At 53.2% G+C, this 19,743-nt stretch overlaps 1 protein-coding gene across 3 annotated transcripts in view; it reads left to right on the top strand.

The window, feature by feature from the left end:
* Positions 1-19,255, top strand: part of UNC5B (unc-5 netrin receptor B) — a 57,377-nt gene extending 38,122 nt beyond the window's left edge. The window contains exons 2-17 of one of the 3 annotated variants that reach the window (XM_038141061.1): positions 1,999-2,220; positions 6,294-6,437; positions 7,996-8,099; positions 8,662-8,842; positions 9,353-9,520; positions 9,995-10,159; positions 10,814-10,846; positions 11,349-11,543; positions 11,880-12,272; positions 12,863-12,950; positions 13,033-13,201; positions 13,301-13,534; positions 14,364-14,513; positions 15,324-15,488; positions 15,570-15,760; positions 16,471-19,255. In XM_038141061.1, coding sequence (XP_037996989.1) covers positions 1,999-2,220; positions 6,294-6,437; positions 7,996-8,099; positions 8,662-8,842; positions 9,353-9,520; positions 9,995-10,159; positions 10,814-10,846; positions 11,349-11,543; positions 11,880-12,272; positions 12,863-12,950; positions 13,033-13,201; positions 13,301-13,534; positions 14,364-14,513; positions 15,324-15,488; positions 15,570-15,760; positions 16,471-16,636 — 2,768 coding nt within the window. In that variant the 3' untranslated portion in view covers positions 16,637-19,255. The other 2 variants (XM_038141063.1, XM_038141064.1) reach the window with 2 other exon arrangements.
* The last annotated feature ends 488 nt before the right edge of the window (positions 19,256-19,743 follow it).

Here is a 19,743-nt window from a genome sequence, read left to right as displayed (position 1 = left end):
CAACACACAACCAACAGAACAACAACCCAGTGGATGAAAAATTGAGTAGCAGATTAAAAAAAGGGATATTTGCTGCTGTGACAGGTGAAAGGCTGCTCAGCAGGAGAGGGGAGCAGGAGCAGTGGCCTGAGGTGGTCACAGGGAGCAGTGTGGGATTTTGTTTCCAAGTTTTTGTTCAGGGTGCGGGGGGTCACACACCTTGGCATTCCCTGTCTCCCTGCCTGCCACGGGGCCTGAGAAAATTACAGGTCTGCAAATGAGATGGGGGAGGAAATACCCAGCAGCAGAGAGGTGGGGAAGAGCCAGGCAGAGAGAGAGAGAGAGAGAGAGAAAAATAGCCCAGAGTTTAATTCATTGTTTCCAAAAGAGCAGTTAATGGATTATGACAAATGTCCTACCGCTCTCCCTTAGTGCTGTGTTAAATGGAAATGGAAAGTCAATTTTCCTAAATGGATTTTAAACGACTGACCTCGTGCTTTTTTTTTTTTTTCCCCTCACTGATTTTTGCTCAGGAGGAAGCCTGGTCATCTTGTTTTCTTGATGCATCTGATTATATTTTTTTCTCTTCCTCTTCCTCCTTCTCCTCCTCCTCACAGCTTGGGATTCTGATTCTCTCCGTGCAGCGCCACTCCTTGCCAAGGGTGATGAAGGGAGTGGGCTCCTTTCTTCTCCCTGCCAGCTCTGGAGATGTTATCATGGGGCTGGGGATATTTACTGTTTTCCTGCACGCTGCAGTGCCTGGAGTTGAGAATCACAGCTCTGGCTGGGGGAAGAGAGGAGGAGGAAAAGCTCATAACTCCTTTGAGTGTAAAGAAAAGCCTCGAGATGTGACCTGACTGCTAGTGAGATTCCCAGGAACAACAGGTTAAGCAGCAGCATCCCTGTGCACCTGTGTGGGGGTTTTTATCACTCCTGTGATATTTGGGGTTGATCTTAATGGGCTGGAAATGGCTCTCCTGCAGATGATGCTCAGCTTCAGTCAGAGCATCCTCCCAAGCTGCTGCTGGGAATGAGGCACCCTGGAACTCCCACTCCTAAGGGATAACGTGACACCCCTTTCCAAGATTTTTCTTGGCCTGGCCTGAGCAGACACGACCTCCAGTTGTTTTTGCATTTAGATGGCTTTTGAAAGCAAACAAGCAGGAATACGGAGCTCCCCAGGGCACAGCGCCACGTTTTCTGGGATAGTGGGAATCCTGGTGGCACCTTTGGGTGATGCTCTCTGGCGGTGGCTGGGCTGGCAACCATTCAGCTCCCCTGTTGGGTGATGCTGAAATCCAAGTGTTGGCAAGGGGTGAGATCCCAAATGCAGCTGCAGTGAAGGTGTGGATGGCTGAGATTTGTCCTGGGGATATGGTCAGCATTCCCAAAATGCCCTGCCAGCACTTTGCTCGGAGCGTGTCCATGCATTCCTCAGGGCTGTGAAGAGGAGGCATGGGATAGGGGACACCAGCCCCTTTGGAGCCTCTCTGTGTCCCTGTCACTATCCATAGACCTGGGTTTGTTCTGCTTTTCCCTTGCAGTGTCCTCTAGGGAGATCACCCAGGTTTGGCCTCGGGGTATGGATGGGGGCCTGGTACCCAGGTGAAACAGGATTGATCCCACAGCTCTGGGTTGCTTTCACAGAGTCACTGGGTTGGAAGAGACCTCCAAGATCGAGTCCAACCCAGCCCCAACACCTCACCTAAACCCTGGCACCCAGTGCCACATCCAGCCTGTTTTTAAACACATCCAGGGATGGTGACTCCGCCACCTCCCTGGGCAGGCCATTCCAGGGCTTTATCACCCTTTCTGTAAAACACCTTTCCTAATGTCCAACCTCTGTTTCCCTTGGCGCAGCTTGAGACTGTGTCCTCTGCTTCTGTCAGCTTCTTTGCTGGCTTTGCCTGGTTTTGCTTTCCCACACATCCTCAGGTGCTGTTGCCACCCGTGTGTGCAGGGCAGGGAGGGAGCAGGGGGGGACACGGGCCAGCTGCTGAGCCTCTGGGTGTCCTGCAGGGCTGGAGTACAGCGATGTGCTGCCCGACTCCTTCCCGTCGGCGCCGGCCGAGACGCTGCCGCACTTCCTGCTGGAGCCGCAGGACGCCTACATCGTCAAGAACAAGCCCGTGGAGCTCGTGTGCCGCGCCAACCCCGCCACGCAGATCTACTTCAAGTGCAACGGAGAGTGGGTCAACCAGAACGACCACGTCACCAAGGAGAGCCTGGACGAGGTCACCGGTGAGCAAAGCCCTCCTCGAGTCGCTGCTTTCCAAACCCTTTTCCCTCTTGCCACATCCAAGCTGTTGGTGGTTCTCCTCCAGGCAGACCTTTGGTGAAGGCACCATTGTGGCAGCAGACAGCAGGCACAGACTTGCCCAGAAAAATCCTGGGAAGCTGTGGTGTTGTATTTGCAGGGTTCCCAGATGAAGGAAGGAATGATGAATCTGACTCCATGTTCTTAGAAGGCTAATTTATTGTTTTATGATATTATATTATATTAAAAGAACACTATACTAAAGAATAGGGAAAGGATACATCAGAAGGCTTAACAAGAATGAGAATGAAAACTCGTGACCCTTCAGGTCCTGACACAGCTGGACAGTGATTGGTCATTAGGTCAAAACAATTCACATGAAACCAATGAAACAATCACCTGTGGGTAAACAATCTCCAAACACATTCCACGTGTGAGCACAACACAGGAGAAGCAAATGGTATAAGAATTTGTTTTCCTTTTTCTCTGAGGCTTCTCAGCTTCCCAGGAGAAAATCCTGGGCCAAGGGATTTTTCAGAAAATATGACTGCCACACTGTGGGAAACTTAGAGGAAAAGCATTCAAGCAATTATCTCTCTTTCTGTAACCATTGCTTATAGATACGGTTTGCTAGAGTGTGCTGTTGATAGCTCACCAATAGCATGAGAAGTTTTGACTTTAGGACCAATCAGGTCTTGGATCCTCCACTGTTTCTGTAAGAACTAATTTCTAATAAATAGAAATCTAATAGAATCTAATAGATTTCTAATAATAAAGTGTCTTTTCATGCCTTCTGGATAATAAAGTCAATGCTAATCATTACCTGTCTGGGAACCTACTACCACACCCCCCAGAGGCCTGGGGAAGTCACCCTGCCTGATTTCACTCTTACCCTTGTGCAGGACTTGGGGTTCTTACAAGGGATTTTGAAGGCAGCATGTTTAAATCTGATAGAAAAAAAAAAGGGACTGCTTTTCTACAAAATGCCTAATCAACATGTAGGAGTCATTGCCAGGAGGGGTGGCAAAGGCTGGCAGCTTATGCAGGTTCGCAGAGGGATTAAGTGTTTAATGGGTAATGAGAGCAATTGCAGGTAGGATTTGAAATGCCTGTTGATGGCAAATGAGCTCTTTTCTGCCTCAGAGGATAAATCAGCCTCTGGCTGCCTGGAACAGGGTGAGAAGGTGGCTTAGGTATTTTAGGGGGGGGTCTTACTCCATGGGATTGGGCTCTGCAGAGCTGCTCAGTCCACGCCTTGAAACATCCTGGCATGACAACAAGATGTGGGGTTGGATATAATCATGTAATCAAGTAGATTTGCTAAAATTGGGATGCTTTAGCTCGGCACCCACCTTTTCTGCACCAGTTTTAGTATCTGAGGCTGATCAGGAAGGGAGGAAAACAGCCACATTTCCCCTGTAAGATGTGCCCTCTGCTAATCCCTGCACATGTGGCATTCTGAGGGTTTTAAATCAAGGCAGCCTTTTGAACTGCAGTGGTGTTGGCTGTGGAAGGCAGGATGGGCTTAGAGAAGAGCCTTCACCAGCCTCGAGGAGCCACCAGTATTTTGACAGAATCTCCTCTTGTCCCTAGGATTTTTCCCACCCTTGCCCTTCCCTGCTGTCTCTTGCTCTCCACCCTGTAGTGGCCGTGAGCCAGCCTGTGCTCGGGTGCATCCCTGAACCCGCTCTGGAAAGGGAAGATCCTTTCTTTGCTCTGCAGCTTTTTCAGCCTTTCCTCCTAAAGCTGCTTTAGCCATTCATGGGGTGTTTTTCCTGTAGAGGAAAAATAGTCAGAGATACCCAGGCAGGCTGTCCCTTTGCTTCTCTGGAGGCTGACAGGAGCAGGGGACACTCTTTCTCTCTTTCTGGGTACATCTCCACCTCGCAGCTCTTGCAGAGGCCAGATTTGAAGCCCTCACCACTGTGGGGCAGAGTCAGTGCTGGTCAGTGACCGAGCAGCCCTTGCCAAGGGGCTTTTAGTTTATTTATAACATCTGGCCACACTGTCTGGAGCCAAAGGTCTGTGTGCCCCACACGTGGCACTGGAGGATGCTTAGGGGAAGATCATGGAACCAGGACAAGGAGGGAGCAGTGGAGCTGCCCTGTCACCCTCCCAGCTCTCCACCACTCACCACCAGGCACTCCCAGCTCTGGTGGCAACATCTGAGCAGTGTGGTCCAGCCCTGGGTGGAATCCCCCCTTGTTAATTTGTCTAATTGCTGTTAGGACTCATTTCTCTGGAGCATCCTGTGGGATGCCCTAGTGATGTGCAGCGTGGAAAGAAACACTCTATTTCATAGACTCATGGAATGGTTTGGGTTGGAAGGGACAATAATGATGATCTAGTCCAACCCCCTGCCATGGGCAAGGATGCTTTTCACTAGCCCAGGTCATCCCAAGCCCTGTCCAGCCTGGCCTGGAGCACTCCCAGGGATGGGGCATCCATCTGGGCAACCTGTTGCTGTGGGAGCTCGCTTGCTTCGGTCCAGCATCTCCCTCTCAGATTCCAGTCTGCTGTGTGCCTGCAACCTGGGGAGGAAGCAGCACACACCTCCTTCATCCAGGCTTCAAAGATGGCATCACTGCTATCAGGGAGTGAACCAACAGTGCCTGCAGGTGATGTGGTGCATGCTAAAGCTGCTGGTGTGGGCATCTCTGCCTGGCAGCCTCCTTAAGGAAAAGGGAGCTGGAACCAAAGTGGTTTAAGGTGGTAAAAAATCTGCATTTGCAGCGCCTGGCGTTGTTCAGGAAAGCTGCTGGAAAGGGCACGGGGGAGAGCCAGGCACAAAGGCACGGGTTAACATGGTTAGTTTTCAGTGTCCTTGGTTAAAAGCTTGGAAAAAGGGACCTTTAAGAAGAAGAGGGGAAAAAAAAAAAAGGAACTTTTAAGATGACGTGTCTTGAATGAGCCTGGCTCAGTAATGCTCTGACTGCGTCTGATCCAAAACATTTCATGCGGAAGAAAGCAAAAATAGGCCAAGTCAGAGAGGATAATTCAGCTGGCTGAGGAGGGCTGGGCGGGGAGAGCAGCTCTGTTTGGGTGCCTGGAAGCCTTTAGGAAGTGACTCCTGTGTGCCACAAGCTCGGTCTTCAGTTTTGGGGGCAGAGATAGGGCATTTGCAGGATGCTTCCCACTTTTCCAGGGTGCTCATCCCACCAGAGCTTCCCAGATGGACAAGATGGATTGGAGCCATATCTGCATTCTGAGTCCTTTTAAAATCCCAAAAGTGCTTGGCCCAAATACCTTTGTTTTGGGGGTTTTCTTGTTGTGGTTCTTTCTTTTCTTTGTTCCTCCTGAATAGTGACAAAATAAATTGTATTTCCTTGTCAGCTCTTCTGCAGGAAGGTGGCAGGGAGACAGTAATTGCTCCTCACAGCACTGGGAGTGAGCTGGAACAAAATTACAGCTGGGGAGCGTGCGGCTCTCGATCACTGTGAAATTGAGGCCTTTTTAAAATAGAAACTGCAAAAAAAAAAAGGGCAGGTATTGCTTAAAATAAGGAAAAGTAAGGCCCAAGTCCCTCCTGCCCTTGGTGGTGATCATTGGTGCTCCTGCAGTCCAGGGGACCGTGTCCTGGTTGTGGTGGTGTCACCTTTGTCATGGCCCCCCTGCCATGGCCAGGCTGATTTCTTTTAGGTTTTATTTGTCTTGTTATATTTGTATTTGAATGGCACAGACAGGGGAGGTTTCTCCCCACTACAAAGCCTGGGGGAATCCTTCAAACCCTGGTGGGTGGGAAGGGGGTCCGGACAGGGATGTTGGCAACGCGGGAGAGAGCTGGTGGAGGAGAAATGGTGAAGAGATTCTGGTCCTGCTCAGCTGGACCAGGGGGGAAAAAAGAGGCACTTCCACATGATCCATAGCCCTGGCTTCATCCCCAAACCATCCTTCAGAGGGAACAGTCTCCCTGATTCGTGAGGAGCCAGCCCCAGAGGACGAGCCTCCAACCCTCTGTCCTCCAGCTTTGCACATGCACCCTTGTTGGGTGCTGCCTCAGTTTCCCTGCTCCTGGCTGCTCCTGCCCATCGGATGCCGTGCCTCTGTCCCCTTGCAGGGCTGCTGGTGCGGGAGGTGCAGATCGAGGTGTCCCGGCAGCAGGTGGAGGAGCTCTTTGGCCTGGAGGATTACTGGTGCCAGTGCGTGGCCTGGAGCTCGGCGGGCACCACCAAGAGCCGCCGGGCCTACGTCCGCATCGCCTGTAAGTGCTGCTCCTGACGCCTCAGGGCTTGGCTTTTGTGTCTTTCACATTCTGTGCTGCTTTACTGGGTGGGTCTGAGCTTCACATGAGGGGATGGTGAGCTCTCTGCACAGAGCAGGGAGACAAAACAATTCCTGCTCCAGCTGGGCACCAAGGACAAATGATCCAAATCTCAGGCCCAGGAGCACAAACAACATGGACTGAAGAGAGAAAAACAATGATGGGACTGCATGGGCTGGAGCTGCAATTGGATAATGAACTCCAATATGCAAATAGAGCAGAACTTTTAAAAGTGAGAGACCCTGTGACCAGGTGTCCATTTTGTGACCATTTTGGCTCATCTTGGGTGCAGCCCTGGCTGGGCTCTTGTGCTGCCCAAGGTGTACCCATGCAGGCCTTCTAATAAATCCCTGCTTTATTCTTTAACTCTGTCTAGTCTGTTCTAGGCCAGCCTCCACAAGGCATCACTCCCATCTCCAAATGTCCTTCTCCACTCTCTGATCAGTTTGGGATGACCCTGGCTTTCTCTCCCCACCCCAGCTGCAGCTTTGTTTCCGAGAGTCACCATGCCCCACCTGCGGGGTGGTGGCACCAGCAGGGTTAAGGCTGCAGTGCCCAGCAGCGTGCTCAGCGCTTCCCAGGTTTTTATTATCCTTAATAACCCAACGGATGGCACCTTGCACGCTCAGCGACTCCGTGTCCTCCGAGTCCCTGCTGTCACATGTCACTGCCCTGAGCTGCTCTTGGGGGTGTCAGCCTGATCAAAGGCGAGTTAGTCAGGCTGGGCCCGCCTGAATTTGCTCAATTAGCAGATGAGATGGCGGAGCTACAGGAGGACAGCCAGGCTTGCCCAGTCCCAAATGGATTTGGCTATTAGAGGGGTAATAATCCAACGTGTTATCCAAAACAGAGTGATGGATCAGCTGCGCTGCTGAAGGGTTATGCTGGGAAGACCACAGACTCAGAGAACCATAGACTCACAGAAAGTTTTGGGTTGGAAGGGACCTTAAAACTGACCTCATTGCAACCCCGTCCTGTGGGGAGTGACACCCTCCTCTAGACCAGCTTGCTCCACACCCCCTCGAGCCTGGCCTTGAACACTTCCGTGTTGTTTTTTGGAGCAGAGGGTTTAGGAGCCACATGGAGAGGTCTGGGAGCTGTAGCAGAGGATTGCAGCACCATCTAGTGATGCTCCTGCTCCTTCCCAGGCCGGAGCGGGACACTGCTGTATCCCCCACATCCCGAGGGGCTCTGCTGGGAGAGATGAAGAATCAGCGGATAAGCTGAGCTTAGCACCAAAAGGAAAAGACAGGATGGGGTATAAGCTTGCAAGCACATGAAGGAGGAACTGTATCATCCACCATGTGCTGCCCCAAATCCAACCTGGAAAACATGGCTCTTCAGCTCCTTCCTCCAGGGCACATTTTGCCCTGGCTGTCTATGCCAGAGGGACTTCCTGACTTGTGAATGCTTGGTGCTGAGGTGCTCACCAAAGTTTTGGAGGCTGCCCTGTTCCTGCTGCAGGCTGGTAACCCCTGGCCTCTCCTTCCCCTCCCAGACCTACGGAAGAACTTTGATCAGGAGCCGCTGGGCAAGGAGGTCCCGCTGGAGCACGAGGTGCTGCTGCAGTGCCGCCCGCCCGAGGGGGTCCCACAGGCCGAGGTGAGTGGCTCCTGAAGGAGTGCATGGTGGGGTATCCCATCCCATCCCATCCCATCCCATCCCATCCCATCCCATCCCATCCCATCCCATCCCATCCCATCCCATCCCATCCCATCCCATCCCATCCCAGCTGATCTCCTGTCAGCTCTCATTCAGCACAATGGTTTATTTTGGGCAGCACCCTCTCAGCACACTTCTCCCACGCTTCCTGAGGTGCCTCAGAAGGAAGATCTGACAAGAAGGCACCCAGGGAGTTGTCTGGATGGCAGCAGTCAGCAGTGGGAGCTGAGGGCTGGGAAGATCAGTTTGGATTGATTTTCCTGCCGTGGTAGTGGAGCTTTCCTTGCCCGCAGCTCCGTCAGCCGCTGGGAGCTGTGTGTTGGAGGGAGCCACAGTGTCTCATCCTTGGCCAAAACACGTGCCCCAGTCAGGCCTGGTTTGGCCCAGTTTGCAGGAGAAATAATTCCAGTCAGAGGCGAGGTTGTCCAGTCAGTGGTTGAAGTGCTGAGGACGTCTTTGGTCTTGGTGATGGCTTAATCCCCATCCCTTCCTTTCGTGCCAGGTGGAGTGGCTGAGGAACGAGGACGTCATTGATCCCAGCCAGGACACCAATTTCCTGATCACCATCGATCACAACCTCATCATCAAGCAGGCCCGGCTGCTGGACACTGCCAATTACACCTGCATGGCCAAGAACATCGTGGCCAAGCGCCGGAGCACCACGGCCGCTGTCATCGTCTACGGTACCGGCCTGGGAAGGGGACCTTTGGTGCTGGCTGTGTCCCCAAGACAAGGGGGATTATGGGCACTTCCTGGGAGTGGTAGGAGTGAATTAGTGCATGATGTTAGCCAATATCTGCAGAATAGGAGCCTCTAATGGCTTCCACAGGCAAGGAGAGGTTTGAGGTGGAGGGGTGGAGGTATTTCCGAGCATTCTCAGCTGGGTAGGAGAGTGGATGGATCCAGACAGATTGCTCTGACTCTCAAAGCAGCTGGAAAGCTGTATTTGACTGAACTCTGCTATGAAATCAAAGACCTTCTCAGGGCCAGACACAAAAAATATTTGCCCAGTGGAAAAAGGACCAAAGCAGTCTTGATCATCTCGGGCACGGGGTGGTGACACAAGAGGGAGTTTTGTGGTTCATGAGGCTGAGCTGCAACAGGGGGTCACAGAAGGGGTGAGGCTTAGCTCCAGCCCGAGGCTTAGCTGATGGATTGTGCTCCAGAGCTGACTCTGCCCATCTTCTCTGCAGTGAATGGTGGCTGGTCCACCTGGTCCGAGTGGTCTCCGTGCAACAACCGCTGTGGCCGGGGCTGGCAGAAGCGCACCCGCACCTGCACCAACCCCGCGCCCCTCAACGGCGGCTCCTTCTGCGACGGGCAGCCCTTCCAGAAAATCACCTGCACCACCCTCTGCCCAGGTTAGGAGGGGTCAGAAACTGCCATGCCCACGCTGCCTGTACCCCAAGCTGTGGTTGGGATTGTTCAACCTGGACAAGAGAAGGTTCTGAGGTGACCTAATGGCAGCCTTCCAGTACCTCAAGGGAGCCTACAAGAAACATGGAGAGAGATTATTTACAGGGGCCTGGAGTGGCAGCAGAACAGAGAATGGCTTCACACAGACAGAGGGCAGGGTCGGATGGGATATTGGAAAGAAATTGTTCCCTGTGAGGGTGGGCAGGCCCTGGCACAGGGTGCCCAGAGCAGCTGTGGCTGCCCCTGGATCCCTGGCAGTGCCCAAGGCCAGGTTGGACGGAGCTTGGAGCAGCCTGGGACGGTGGAAGGTGCCGCTGCCCGTGGCAGGGGGTTTGAACAAGCTGGTCTTTAAGGAGCACTGGGATAACGCTCCCCAAAGTGGGAAGGTTTTACTGACCCCTCCGTGTCTGTGCCCGCAGTGGACGGCGCGTGGACGGAGTGGAGCAAGTGGTCGGCGTGCAGCACCGAGTGCACCCACTGGCGCAGCCGCGAGTGCGCGGCCCCCGCGCCCCGCAACGGCGGCAAGGACTGCAGCGGGGTGCTGCTGGACTCCAAAAACTGCACCGACGGCCTCTGCCTGCACAGTGAGTGCCCAGGAGGGTGGCCATGGGCATGGGGATGTGCCACAGGAGATGCCACTCTGGCCACGCTTTGTTGGCTGTGCCTCCAAGCTGATGGAGCAGCCACTGCTGCCTGAGTTTTAAGGGGTGTCTTTAAAAAGGTGTTTTCAAGCAGATTCGCCCCTTCCAGAGTTATTTCTTACCTGGAGGAAGAGATATTGGGGATTTTGGGTGTCTGAATGTGCCGCTGGCATTGAGGCCCCTGAAGGTTCGGGGTCTCTACTGGAATTAAGCTGGTTGTGGGTAGGCAGGGCAACAGGAGGGATTTCTCAGCCACACCATGAAAACACCTCCCCTGGCTCACTGCTGGGAGTCCTGGAGTGGTTTTTTGAGAAATAAATCTATAATGATGGTAATGGTGCTGCTACCTGTGAGTGGGCATGCTGAAGGCAGCCAATGCTGCCACCTGCTGCTGTGTGACACCACTGTCCCCTTTACTGCCTGGGCACGGGGATGTCATTGTCACCATGCTTCTACATGGGTTTTGGAATGCCCCAGGGAATGATGCTGATCTCCCACACCCCCTACCATGGGCTGGCTTACCTCCCACTTTCTGTTTCATCTCATCCCCATCATCACCTTCACCTTTTTCTTTTCTAACTTTGTTTTTCCTAACAGATAAAAGAATTCTAAACGAGCCCAAAAGCCACCGTAAGTGCTCATTTCATGGCCATTTTTTTTTTTTTTTGTTTGTTCCTGTGGTTTTGTTCTGTTGAATCCATGGTAGGGATTCCCTGGCAGCTGGGTGAGGACAGGGTGGGAAGATGGAACAACTAAAGCCCACTCCAAAACTCCTGTGGGCTCCTCAGGGTTGTCTCTGTTAGGATGTGAGGGTCGCTCACAGCTTCATGAACCTGAGCTGCACAAACCCAACGTTCCTGGGACCCTTGGTGCTCAGGTGAAGTTTGCGTGAGCTGTGGCCAGGTGTCCTCCAAAGGTCTGAGGGCTTCACCTCCATCTCATTCTCTGGCCTTGCTCTTGACTTCCTGCTCTTAGAAAACACTTTCCATCCTCTTGCCAGCCTTTCCAGCAGGCCCAGGGCACGTCCTTCCACCCATGCCTGAGTCAGAGGTGGGACTGGGGAGCGATGGTGGGTCTTGACGGGATTTTCTGCTGCCCCTTTTTTCACCTCAGTGTCTTTAATCCCTCTCAGTGCTGGAGGCCACGGGCGATGTGGCCCTGTACGCCGGGCTGGTGGTGGCCATTTTTGTCTTCATCGTGATCCTCATGGCCGTGGGGGTGGTGGTGTACCGCAGGAGACGCCGGGATTTCGACACGGACATCACGGACTCCTCGGCCGCTCTGACCGGAGGGTTCCACCCGGTCAACTTCAAGACGTCCCGGCATGGTAAGAGCCATGGAGGTCCTCACCAGCCTTAGGGCTAGCAGAAAGAAAGTCACAGGAAAGGGTGGATCCTCACTGGGCTCCCAGTCCCATTTTCCCAAGAGAATATGCTGATTTTTGAAGGCTAAAGGCTCCATGGAAGTGGTCATGTGTTGATGGTGGGAATCGGGGCAGCTTGGACTACTGGAAGGTGTCCCATGGCAGGGGTTTGGAATGAGATGGTTTTGAAGTTCCCATCCAACCCAAACCATTCTGGGATGTCTCCCACTCAAGCAGTACTTCTCCATGCCCTCACTTCCACTGCTGTCTTCATCCCATCTGTGTTTGCTGCTCCTGCAGACAACCCTCAGCTGCTGCACCCGTCCATGCAGCCGGACCTGACGGCCAGCGCGGGCGTGTACCGCGGCCCCATGTACGCCCTGCAGGACTCCTCCGACAAGATCCCCATGACCAACTCCCCGCTGCTGGACCCCCTGCCCAGCCTCAAGATCAAGGTCTACAACTCCTCCACGGCCTCCTCCTCGCCGGGGCTGCACGATGGCACTGACCTGCTGGGGGGGGTCCCCGCCACCGGCACCTACCCGGGGGACACCACCAGGGACGGCCACTTTGCCAACGTGCGGAGCAAAGGCCTGGGCTCCCAGCACCTCCTCAGCCTGCCCCGGGAGCATGGCTACAGCGCCAGCGGCACATTTGGCTACCTGGGGGGAAGGCTCACTGTGCCAGGCACAGGTAAGCTGCAGGTGGGACTGTGTGGCTGCTGAACCCTCATCTTGTCCCTGTGTGAACAGTCCTTTGCTATCCCAAACGTGGCTCAGGGAAGGAAGGCAGAAAGCCATTCCCAAGCCAGACATCTCAGGCTGGAAGTTACAGCCTCCTTGGGCCTGCCTTGGTCTTTCCCTGCCATTGATCCAGGGCCAGCACCTTGCAAAAAAAACCCCAAAGATTAGGCACCCAAAGATCAGGATTTTCCTTCCTAGTGTAGAAAAAGCACTGGCCTGGCTCATCCCTGCAAGCAGTGCAGCCATGGGACAGCCCAGAGAAGCTGTGGCTGCGTCTGGATCCCCAGAAGTGTGAAAGGCCAAGATGGACAAGGCTTGGAGCAGCCTGGCATAGTGGAAGGTGTCCCTACCCAAGGCTGAGAGGCTGGAACTGGGTGATCTTTAAGGTCCTTCCAACCCAAAGCATTCCATGATTCTGTGATCTGGAGGTGCTCCTCTCGGTGCCGCCCTGGCTCCCTGCTCTCCTTGTGCTCCCTGGCTGGGGTGGAGGATGGTTTCTCCCTCTTTCCCTGTGACTGACCCCTGTGTGTGCCGTTCCAGGGGTGAGCCTGCTGGTGCCCCACGGGGCCATCCCCCAGGGGAAGTTCTACGAGATGTACCTGGTGCTCAACAAGGCTGAGACCGCCCTGTAAGTCACCCCGCTGGCCACCCACTCCTCGCTGGCCACCGTGAAGTTCCCTGTCCAACCTGTGTCCCCTGTCCCTCCCCAGGCTGCCCTCTGAGGGCACGCAGACAGTGCTGAGCCCTGCAGTGACCTGTGGGCCCACGGGCCTGCTCCTGTGCCGCCCTGTCGTCCTGACCATTCCCCACTGCGCCGACGTCAGCTCCTCGGATTGGATCTACCAGCTGAAAACACAGTCCCACCAGGGAAACTGGGAGGTAAGGGGGCAACCCAGGCCCTGCACCCAGCAGAGACCCTGGGGGGCAGGCACAGCCCCTTGGACGATGGGCTGAGCCTCAGTCTTGATGTCTCTGTAGGAAGTTGTGACCTTGGATGAGGAGACCCTCAACACTCCCTGCTACTGCCAGCTGCAAGCCAAGTCCTGCCACATCTTGCTGGACCAGCTTGGCACCTACGTCTTTGTGGGGGAGTCCTACTCCAGGTCAGCCATCAAGAGGCTCCAGCTGGCCATCTTTGCTCCCACTGTCTGCACCTCCCTGGAGTACAGCCTCAAGGTCTACTGCTTGGAGGACACGCCAGACGCTCTGAAGGTAAATATCCCCTTCCCAAAGCTCTTTGTGCTGGCAGCAGGATGCTGCCTGGTGCCTCTCAGGATGGCCTGGCCCTGGAGAGCAGGCAACCTGATGCAACTGCCTGCAAAGTGACCACAGTGAAATAATGAGGTGTTTACTGCTTTGCCTGTCCTTCTTCGTCCTCTGCTGAGGAAACAGGGAGGGTGTTGTGTAGCTCCTCTGCTGGGACCCCTCCTGCAGGCATTACACGAGAGGTTTGGCTGCTGATGGGCAGGTTTTTTATAGATCCTGCGTGGATCCATGTCTCTCCCTGCCCTGGAAGGGTTTTGTGGCATAGATAACGTTGAGTGCATCACAGGAAGCTGGAGTTTGGATGCTTTGGCTGCCCGGACCCACCAGTGCTATGGCTGTTTGGTTCCCTGTGACTTGCCCAGTGGATCCTGTTGGGATTGATGTGGTGCCTCTAGGTGGGGATATAGGCAGGGCTCTGGCTCCTGTCTTTGTCTTTTTCTCCTAAAAGCTGCTGGCGTGATGGAGGGATGGTGTTAAAAGCAGATTAAAGAGTGTTAAAGAGTGGCACCCTTCAGGGGAGTGCCTGACCCTTGTGTTGGAGCTTTGTGTTCTCCAAGGAGACATTTATGGATGCTCACATTAGGAAGTTCAAATTTTAGGTGGGGCTGGTGTATGAGATGAGCTGTTAGGTTCTGTTGGGGTGGCAAAAGCTGTTCTCCATGCTGGCTCTTCTTGGCAACTCCTCTCCCCATCCTGGCTTTGGGTGTGGAGCTGGGCAGAGGAGCAGCCCCTGCCCTTCTCCTGGGTCTCACCCTGCCTGTCCTGCTGCCCTCAGGAGGTGCTGGAGCTGGAGAGGACACTGGGAGGGTACCTGCTGGAGGAGCCCAAGCCCCTGCCCTTCAAGGACAGCTACCACAACCTGCGCCTCTCCATCCACGACATCCCCCACGCGCTGTGGAGGAGCAAACTGCTGGCCAAGTACCAGGTGAGGGGCTGACGTGGGGCAGCTGGGCTTCCAGGCTGGGAGCACCATCTCCAGCCAGGCACCACAGGGCTGTGGTGCTGAGCTATCTCCCAAAAGGACAGAGGAGGAAGGGGATCAGTTTTCTGCTCTTTCGGGTGGGATGCTCTCTGTGAGGTCTGTCGCCAGCCAGGGGCTATGTGCAAACCACGAACAGGATGGGACTGCTAGGAACGTGCCTTGAGCTGTTTTATTTTCCAGCATCAGTCTTGGTACATGGTTATGACAATGGGAAGATGCCAGCAGCTCACATCCCCAGCAGCAGACCAAGAACTCGGTGTTACAAGTTACTTTAAAAGTTTTTTGACCAGTCACACAAAGCAAAAGCACACTGACAGTGGTTCTATCCAATCACTATAAGCACAAGTGCCTTTGGTTAAAACAATGCTTGCTTATTTCAAATACAATACCTGCTTGTAAGCCTTAAAAGACCATGCACAGAGCTCCATTATTAAACTTAGAACTTCCTAATATCTCTATAGATATACTTTTCTGCAGCTTAAGGAGTTATTCTAGACAAATGTTAATACACAGACCATTGTTCTGTTTGTCCTTACTTTATGTAGTTTTTCTGCTGACAAATCTCATGGCTCCTGCTTAGCCCCAATCACAGCTCTGCTGTCTCTGAGGCCTGCCTTTTGCAGCTTTCCCAAAACCCTCTGATTTTATGGATTCCCACAAGGTCCTGCTGTCCCACCTCATCCCTCATGGGGTGACTGGAGGAGGTGGGATCTGCTGGAGCCTTGGCTGAGCCCGTGCTTTGGTGGCCCACAGGAAATCCCCTTCTACCACATCTGGAGCGGCAGCCAGCGAGCTCTGCACTGCACCTTCACTCTGGAGAGGTACAGCCAGGCCTCCACCGAGCTCACCTGCAAGATCTGCGTCCGCCAGGTGGAAGGGGAAGGGCAGATCTTCCAGCTCCACGTCACGCTGGGAGAGGTGAGCAGAGGGGAGCTGGGGGACAGCTGGGAACACGATGGGACATTTCGGCAATGTCTCACTCTGTCCTTCCTCTTCCAGCACGGCAGCTCCTCCGACACCCTCCGCTCCCACCACAGCGGTGCCACCGCCACCTCCGCCACCACCCAGGTGGGACCCTACGCCTTCAAAATCCCCCTCTCCATCCGGCAGAAGATCTGCAACAGCCTGGATGCTCCCAACTCCAGGGGGAACGACTGGAGACTTCTTGCCCAGAAGCTTTCCATGGACCGGTGGGTGTCCCCAGGCTTTGCTCTCCCTTCCTGTGCAGGGAAGGCTTCACTCTGTGCTCCCTGTCAGCTGTGGACATCCAGTGGGGTTGTGTCCAGCTGTTTAGGTCCATCCATAAATTGGGACACACCTCTGCATAGTTATATCCATCTCTATCCTTGGACATGATTTTAAGTTTTAAAAAGAGGAGAGGTTTAGATGAGATATTGGGAAGAAATTCTTCCCCTGGGGGTGGTGAGGCCCTGACACAGGGTGCCCAGAGAAGCTGTGGCTGCCCCTGGATCCCTGGAAGTGTTCAAATCCAGGCTGGACAGGGCTTGGAGCACCCTGGGACAATGGCGGGAGGTTGGAACTAGATTATCTTGAAGGTCCCTTCCAACCTAAACAATTTTGGCATCCATCTGTGCCACAGTCCTGCGTCTCCTGTCACTTTGAATGGCCCTTGTTTATCTGGGACAATGTCTGTGCCATTCCCACCTGGTTTCACCCCAGGACCAAAGGGAGAAAGGGTAATTTCAGCAAAACAAAGCTTACATTGCTTTTGTATGAAAACCAGCCCTGTCTAAAAAGTGCAGAGGGTCTCTCGAGGGCTTTGGCATTTGCGTTACAGCATTCCCATCCAAGTCCCTGTTCCAAACACGTCCACCATCCTCTCTCCTGCCATCTCCAAAGGGGCACCACAGCACAGCCCTCTCCTGCTTCTCCCTTTCAGGTATCTGAACTACTTTGCCACCAAAGCCAGCCCCACCGGGGTGCTCCTGGACTTGTGGGAAGCCGAGCACCAGGACGACGGCGATCTCAACACCCTGGCCAGTGCCTTAGAGGAGATGGGCAAGAGCGAGATGCTGGTGGTCATGGCCACAGAGGGGGACTGCTGATGGTGCTCCCCACGGCTGGGGGGCCAGGAGGACGAAACGGGGGGTGAGGAAAGGTCCTCCCCCGATGGCAGGGGGAGGCACATCCGTCCTGAGCGGGGAGGGGCCGCGGCCGGCGCTTCTCCCGCATCACTGTCAGCCTTAGAGACCCATCCTCAGCGTTTACAAGCAATCCAAGTGTTACACAGCATTCCTCCTCCTCCTCCTGGCATGGGGAGGAATTAGGGCTTCTCGAGTCGGGATGGGGGCTTTTTCCTTTTCCTTCTTCTTTTTGGGTTCCCTTCCTCCTCCTTTAATAGCATTTCTGCGTTGAAGAGATGAATACAATCCAGGCTTAACTTCTGTCAAAGGCTTCAGGCAGCTTAACGAGGCAAATAGGAAAGAAAAAAAAGGAAAAAAAAAAGTTTCTTAGGAAACGCAAATAATTTATTATCCAGATCTTTGGATGTGTCCTTTTTAAAAAAAAAGAAGAAAAAAAAGAAAAAAAAGACAGATTTATAAATCTTTTTTTTTTTTTTCGATGTGTGAGAGCAAGAGCATTGCTGTGGTCAGGGTGGCAGAGAGAGAGATTTCAATGGACACACTTTTGTAGGGAAAAGCGTGTGATCCAAGTTGAGGAAAACATGTTTACAATGTCCTGGGACCCCCAGGGAGTCCAGAGGTTGAAGTGCCTCTCCACCCCTCTGCTTCAGGGCCAGCTCAGACCCTTCCCAAGGCTTTTGTCCTTGCAAACTCCCTTTTCCCGTGCAGTGGGAATGACAGGTGCCACTCCACCTGCAAGGAGAGATGAGGGATGCTGCCCTGTATTTAGGGTTCAGGGTGGGGAGAGTGCATCCAGATATGGGTATTTTTAATGAATTCTTCCCTGGCATAGTTTGGGGGAGCTTTTTAGGATGACTACGCCTTCATTTACATAACTTCAGTACAAACCAAAGATTTCAGTCCTGCACCAACCTCCGGACTCGAGGCTAAAGGGGAGGGATGTTGTAAACCCAGCAGGATTTTGCAGTGAGCACCCCAAACCTGGGCTTAGGGCTCAGAGGGAGGTGATGAGTGGGTGTGGAGGGGTCAGGGGAGAGCAGGGGCTGGTGGGCTGGGATGTGGACACTTCAAACTGCCTCCACTTCAGGTCCCTGTGCTCCTGCCCGAATTTTGATGCAGTATTTCAGCACGGATTCAGGGAGGGATACTCTGGTATTCCCAAGCTGCTAACCAGGCTGAGCACGTTCACATGAGGGACAGCATCGTGAGCAGTGCTCAGGTTTCCATCCCTCACTGCAGCTCCTGTTTTTCCCTGGAATAGGCTTTTTATAACGATGGAGAAGCTGTGGGGTGAGTGGAAAGTAATCAAGTGGTAGGCAGGAACGAGGTTCCTCACACAGATACGGTGTCTTGATGAAGGTAAAAAATTTAGGTTGCCTGCAGGTAGAAATAGTTACTCACTGAGTGCTGTATCTTAGAAATTTGTCTGTTAAAAAAAATAAAATAGGAAAGGGGTGGTAAGCTCAGGATTAGACTAGGTCACACAGCCAGGCTGTGGATTCTCCATCAGTGGAAGTATTAGGAGCATGTCTTGCTCTGGGCTGCAGAGCCCTGGATCAGTGTCCTGTGTCATCCCACCAAGTGCTGGGCACAGGAGCACACTCAGGGAGCCTGGAGAGCATCACCTGCACAGGGCAGCTCGGGAGGAGCTTTCAGTATTGCTGGGACATGACAGGATTCCTCTGGGCAGCTCCTGAGGCCCTGCTGGAAAGCATTGAGCTGCTCCCTGCTGTGTCTCAGGGTCCCTGGGGTTCACTTCTTGCTGGGTTTTCAAGGCTGTGGGAGAGAAGGGATCTTTTCCCCTTGTGCTGGATGGGAAAACTGCTGCTGGGAGAGCTCCTGTGTCACATGGGAAGGGGCTTATCCATCCTTTGGCTTGCATTTGACCATTTCTGAGACCCTCTGAGCTAAGGAAGGAAAAGCAAGTTTGGAGAGCAATAAACACTCGGTGGATCAATCCAGCTGCCCGTGGTCTCGAGGGCTCCTTTCTCAGTTCCACGGGGTTCTCTGAGGGATGAGAAGCTCTTTCAGGTCACCTCGGAATCTCTCTCGCTCCCATTCTTTGGTTTATGGATCACTGTGCTGGGATGTGTGTCTGTCTGTCCGTCCGTCCGTCCTGCCCACGGGTGCCTCTCTCCATCCCCCTCCATCTCTGCTCACCTTCCCCTTCCTTTGGGCAGGCAGCAGCCACCTGGCTTGGCTGAAGTGCATCTTTGGGGAGCTTCTCCCCGTTTTTCTGACCAGGGAACCTGCAGCAGGAGCAGGGCGGGGGGGGATGCAGGGTTTGCTTCCATCTCCCATGGGTGCCAGCTCCCAGGAGCTCTCCACACCTCCCAGGGGTTTCTCCAGCCAGGCATTTTTGGCAAGGCAGCCCCGTGGTCTGGCAGTGTCCATCTCTTGCCCCAAAATGTGTTTCCATATTTATATGTGCAGGGGATGGGCCCGGTGGCGTCCTCTAAACCCTCGTCTGTTTATTCTGTAAACTAAAGAACTGTAAATAAAGTTTAGCATTCCTATTGTAACAAATTAATTTTTATGCAATAAATTATATTTCCTAGTCTAATAAAAAAAAAAAAAAAAAGAAAAAAAAGGAAACAATCTGCTTAATCTGCTTGCCACTCTGCTGTTCATCACTCACCGGTTCCTGCTGCCCTTGGCATCTGCAGGGATTGGGGATCCCTGTGAGATCCCTCTCTTGTATTTGCAGGGTTCCCAGAAAAGGAGGGAATGATGCATCTGACTCCATGTTCTCAGAAGGCTAATTTATTATTTTAAGATACTATATTATATTAAAGAATACTGTACTAAGCTATACTAAACTGTACTAAAGAGTACAGAAAGGATACTCACAGAAGGCTAAAAAGATAATGAAAACTCCTGACTCTCTCAAGAGTCTGACACAGCTTGGCCCCAACTGGCCAATGAGTCAAAACAATTCACATGAAACCAATGAAACAATCACCTGTGGGTAAACAATTTCCAAACACATTCCAAAGCAGGTGAACACAGGAGAAGTAAATGAGGTAATTATTGTTTTCCTTTTTCTCTGAGGCTTCTCAGCTTCCCAG

This window comes from Motacilla alba, chromosome 6 (assembly GCF_015832195.1).
Source record: "Motacilla alba alba isolate MOTALB_02 chromosome 6, Motacilla_alba_V1.0_pri, whole genome shotgun sequence".
NCBI classification, from domain to species: Eukaryota; Metazoa; Chordata; class Aves; order Passeriformes; family Motacillidae; genus Motacilla; species Motacilla alba.
This window is presented reverse-complemented; position numbering and strand designations above follow the sequence as displayed.